General features: G+C 39.1%; 1 protein-coding gene across 1 annotated transcript in view; it reads right to left on the bottom strand.

The window, feature by feature from the left end:
* Positions 1-290: 290 nt before the first annotated feature.
* The window catches only part of MLLT3 (MLLT3, super elongation complex subunit), a 264,740-nt gene continuing 260,245 nt past the window's right edge, over positions 291-4,785 (bottom strand). The window contains exon 12 of the mRNA XM_012812784.2: positions 291-445. Within this exon, the coding sequence (XP_012668238.1) occupies positions 314-445 (132 nt within the window). The 3' untranslated portion in view covers positions 291-313. The remainder of the gene's footprint in view (positions 446-4,785) is intronic.

Here is a 4,785-nt window from a genome sequence, read left to right as displayed (position 1 = left end):
ATTCTTTAAGCTTTCTTGTGTTGTGTTTGATTTGTTTTCAAGGCTATCCAGGCTAGCTCTTCCCGGGGATTTCCTTGGAGAGAAGAGTGGTCCGCTGAGGCTGGTTTGCTTAACCTCTCCTTTAGCAAGAGATGATGACTGGCTTTAAAGAAAAATAAAGCTGAAGGTTGTTTGATTTTTATTTTTTTTCCCTTTTGGTTGCATCATTCTGAGTGTTTTCATATAGACAACAACAACCACAAAAAAAAAAAATCACCACCCAGGAAAAAAAAAAAAAAAACAATAGTTTTTGATGCATCCAGTTGTTGTATCCTCAGGATGTTCCAGATGTTTCCAGGTAACTCTGTAGTTTACGAACTGTGGTTTTGTCCAGCGAGCAAAGATCAAAATCAAATGTTGTGTTTGTGATATGAAAGTGTCCAGTTTCTTCTATAAGGTTCACGATCTAGAGGGGTAAAGAAGAAGAGGTTTGGACGACAAGCAGCAGACAGTGAAAGGCAAGAAAGAAAGAAAAAGGGGGTCAAATATGAAACCAAATGATATATTTATATATTTATCTTATTTATAGCAAGAAAATCCTATACCATTAATAGCTATCTCAGCCAATCTGTTTAAGTCAAAGGTCTATAAAGCTATTGAAATTCTCAATAAGAACCTGTGTCATGTTTCATACCCTTTAAACTGATGCCTACTTTCAAGTCAGCAACAGAAGACTTTACAATGAACAGGTGGTTATGGAGGGAGACAAAAGTTCAAGACATCTTCAAAAATTAGTTATTGACTCAATGGACAGTGAATATATCTAATAGTTGTAAGGAACTCCAGCCTGAAAATAACAAAACTCCCTTTTACATGCACAGGCACATATGCAAGATCATTTTTTTTCTGATTATATAGTTGAAAATTTAGAAAATACAGAAACCCACACAGATAAAAAACAAGAAACTATCCATAATCCTACCCCAAAGATTATGGGTAGTAATTGGAAGGGGGCTTAACTGGAACTGTGGTGTTGCTTGACTTGGGTGCTGGTTACATACAATCAATGCATTCGCTTGATGAAAACTCATCCAACAGTATGCTTTGTTATACTTCAATGAAAAAATTAAAAACATACAAAACATACATTTATTACTAATAATTTTTTTGCATTGTTCTGTAACATTTTATTTTTTATTTATATATTGTTGAGACAGAGTCTCACTCTGTTGCCCCAGACTAGAGTGCCATGGCATCAGCCTAGCTCACAGCAAAATCAGACTCCTGGGCTCAAGTGATCCTCCAGCCTCAAGCTCCCTGAGTAGCTGGGACTATAGGCATATGCCACCGCTCCTAGCTAGTTTTTTTCTATTTTTAGTAGAGACAGGGTCTTGCTCTTACTCAGGCTGGTCTCGAACTCCTGATCTCAATCAACCCACCTGCCTCGGCTTCCCACAGTGCTAGGATTATAGGCGTGAGCCACAGTGCTTGGTCTGTTTTGTAACATTTTAAAACTTGACCTTATGCAATGAATAATATTCCGTGTTAATTGCTTACATCAACTTACTTCATCTTTTTAAAGAGTTGAATAGCATTCTATACCAATCTCCTATATCAGATGTTTGTATTTGTAATAGTGATACTAAGCTATATTCAGCATCTTTGTATTGTTCATAATTTTCCTCAGTTGATTCCCTTGGGTATTTTGGGGAGGTATATATTATCTAAAAAAAGAAAGATGCCTTTGTCTCCTCATTTGGAATTGTTACACCCTATTTCTTATTGTATTGGCTCTAACTTTCAGTTAGAACTGACGGTGGTGATGGTTACTGTTCTCTCTTGCTCTGGCTTTCAGGAAGACACTTGGAAGTCTCGATTAACAATGAGGTTGGTCAGTGGTTTGAGACAGACTGCATAAAGCATCCTTCTATTCCTATTTTACCAATAACTTTGTCAGAAATGGACGTTGTACCCAGGCAGTGTGGGTTTTCAGTAGATAAGCTGGGGGCATATGGAAGGGATGGGGACTGATTGTAGCAAGCTTTGTGGGGTAGAGAGGGAAACTAACATCAGGGCCACAGAAACCGTATTGGTACAGAGTAAACAGCGGAAAGACTTCCTTCCATTCGTAGTTAGTTGCCTGTTACTCCCTTTCTATCAACTTACCTCAAATTCTTTTTAGTTCAATAATCTTAAAAAAGATAATACTTTTAATTATTTTGCCAATTATTTATTTAATGGAATTTTAGATTACCTAATGCCAGGTTGAAAAACCAGCAGAACTGAAACTTCCAACTTTTTCTTCTTATCCTTAGTTTTCTTTTAAAAATAGTCTGTTTGTAAATTAATCCCTACAGGCCAGTGACTCTTAATAGAAAATGTGCTTCCCATTTCTGATGTACTATTTGACTTTCATGGGAGAATAAAAGACATATTAAGTCTCAATCCAAATAACTGCTCAACTCCACATTGAGCCGTTACTGTCTTATCCAATCTCTGGAACTGTTTTTTAGTGATATAAATATGGCTTTAATAATAAAACCAGCTGCTCTATTGTGGAACCCATTTATCTCTTCTTCTTCACTAACAGAAGCCCTGTTTTCTGAGAGTGGCAACATACCCAGCTAAAATGCTTGCCTCCACAGACCCACTTGCAGCACTTGGCAGACGCTGCTATTTACAATTTGTCAGAAGTCACTGTACTTTCAGGAAAATTTTTGTAAAGGGCATGGACAACGGGCATGTCTCCTTGTCTGCAATGAAGGTGCAGCGCCTGTGGTATGGCGGCCACCTTCCCACTGAGAGGAGGGATGCAGCACATGGGGGATGGAGAACAGGAAGACAGGGCCTGTGCCCTGAACGTCATCTTGTAAGCCACCACTGTAACCACGGATCACTTACCTCTGGGCCCACTCTTATATGGTGGTAAGGGAGGAAGAAGGAAACCTTATTTGCTTAAACCAGCAGACCTAGGGCTCTATGACATGCATCAAGAGATTATTAGGTGGAGTGTGTCCAATTATGGTTAAAGTACTAAATTCATGTAAAAATTCATCAGTAAGATTTTATTAACACTAAAAGACCTAGAATGGCCCCTCATTCATATTATTAGTTAACAGTGATAGAACTTTGGACAAGTCTCTCTCACACGCACATCTACACATGTAAAGACACACAAACACACACAGATAGCCGCAGACCTTTCCTGCTAATCATATACTTACCACATATTTAACATCCCTTATGAATATGCCTTTCTAAAGTAAATTATCTTTTTCACTAAATGTGTAGAAATACTACAGACCTAGTGAAAAATGCGTAAGTGTCAAGTTAGAAACAATGAGTCTCTTCAGAGCTGTTGCAATTTCAAATTTATACAATGGAGACAAATGACAAGTGGAACAGGGTTTGACTCTTCTCTGCAACCAGCTGGCTAGTAGCATTTATTGTCCTGAATTGGCATATCAAGTGCTGACTGTGCTCACTCTTTGAATGGCATTGGATAGAACATTGTAACCACTGAGCCTCAGTTTCCTCATCTGCAAAATGGGGATAATAATGCAACCTCTTCTACTTATCATATAAGGTTGTGCAGGGGATTAAATAAGAAATGGTAAATAATGCTTCCTTATAAACTTTAAATTGCTGTACAGATCAGGCCAACATGATTCTGATTACCATGGAAATATATACTTATGTTTAATTATCTGGGAGGCAAGTAAACACCACATGAACGGTCAGACCTGGTGCTTTTTCCTCCTGCTCTCAATGACTGTCAGCCGTTTCATTAGCACTAAAACAAATGAAGCAACAAAGTGCCAGAAAGGCCTACTTGGAAAATAATCACAATAAAAGTCTGCAGGGAGAAGGGAAAAAAGGCAGAAGAGCAGCTAGAGGCAAGGAGCCGAATAACGGGCTAGTATTACAATTAACAGACGTAGAGCCCTCCATTTTCTCTTTAAAATGACAGGTAACTCACCATCTTATTAAGTTTTCTATGACTCAGTATATCTGCTCTCTAATTATTTAACAACAAATAGAAAACTGGGCAATAAAAATTTCTTCTAGAAAAAAGCCACTTAATTTTAAAGCAAATAAACAATCTGCCTCCAAGGAAATCCAGCCCAGCCATCTCTTGTGTGTTGTGCTATCTCGCCAGTCTCCAGTGCTTCCATCACCATCCTCCTACTTCCTCCACCACCAGGCATGCCCCATCCTGCCTGCAGCCACCTCCCCCCACACACAAAGATATCAAGGGGATCTGATAAATCTAACGAAACGAGCCCCGTGTTTTTATGAGAGCCCACGAGAATACATCAAGGTAGCTGCAGAGACAGCCTAAACGCAGAAGCAGTGGCAGCAGCTGGGGAATGCAGGAGTACCTGTCAAAGGCAATGGCATTAATGATTTGAATTATTAGTGTACATACCCACATCCTCAATTAAGGAAAGGCTCCGTAAAGAAAAATAAGTGTGCATTCCTTTCTAGGAATTCTCATAGAACACCAGAAATGCAACTTTAACATGCTTTATTCTAGTTACACAGGCCACAAAGCCTGACAACACCCCGCTAGTGCCCAAGGAATTCCATTCTGCCTTTCTCTAGGAATACTCCCTCTGCTGATGTAGTGTGGCCTTACCTCGGCATCATTACCCTGCACCATACTGTGATAATTAATGCTCATCCAAAATAATAAGAGAAGACAGAGTAGCTGCAGATAAGAAAAGCAGGTGACGGAACACACATGCGTGGTGGTAAAGGAAGAGCACGTAGACTGTTTAACTCATTCTTCCGATGATGGATTCT

Source organism: Otolemur garnettii, unplaced genomic scaffold, assembly GCF_000181295.1.
Source record: "Otolemur garnettii isolate 467f Iridium unplaced genomic scaffold, OtoGar3 scaffold00006, whole genome shotgun sequence".
Lineage (NCBI taxonomy): Eukaryota > Metazoa > Chordata > Mammalia > Primates > Galagidae > Otolemur > Otolemur garnettii.
The sequence above is the reverse complement of the archived record's forward strand: the minus strand, read 5'-3'. Positions and strand labels throughout refer to the sequence as shown.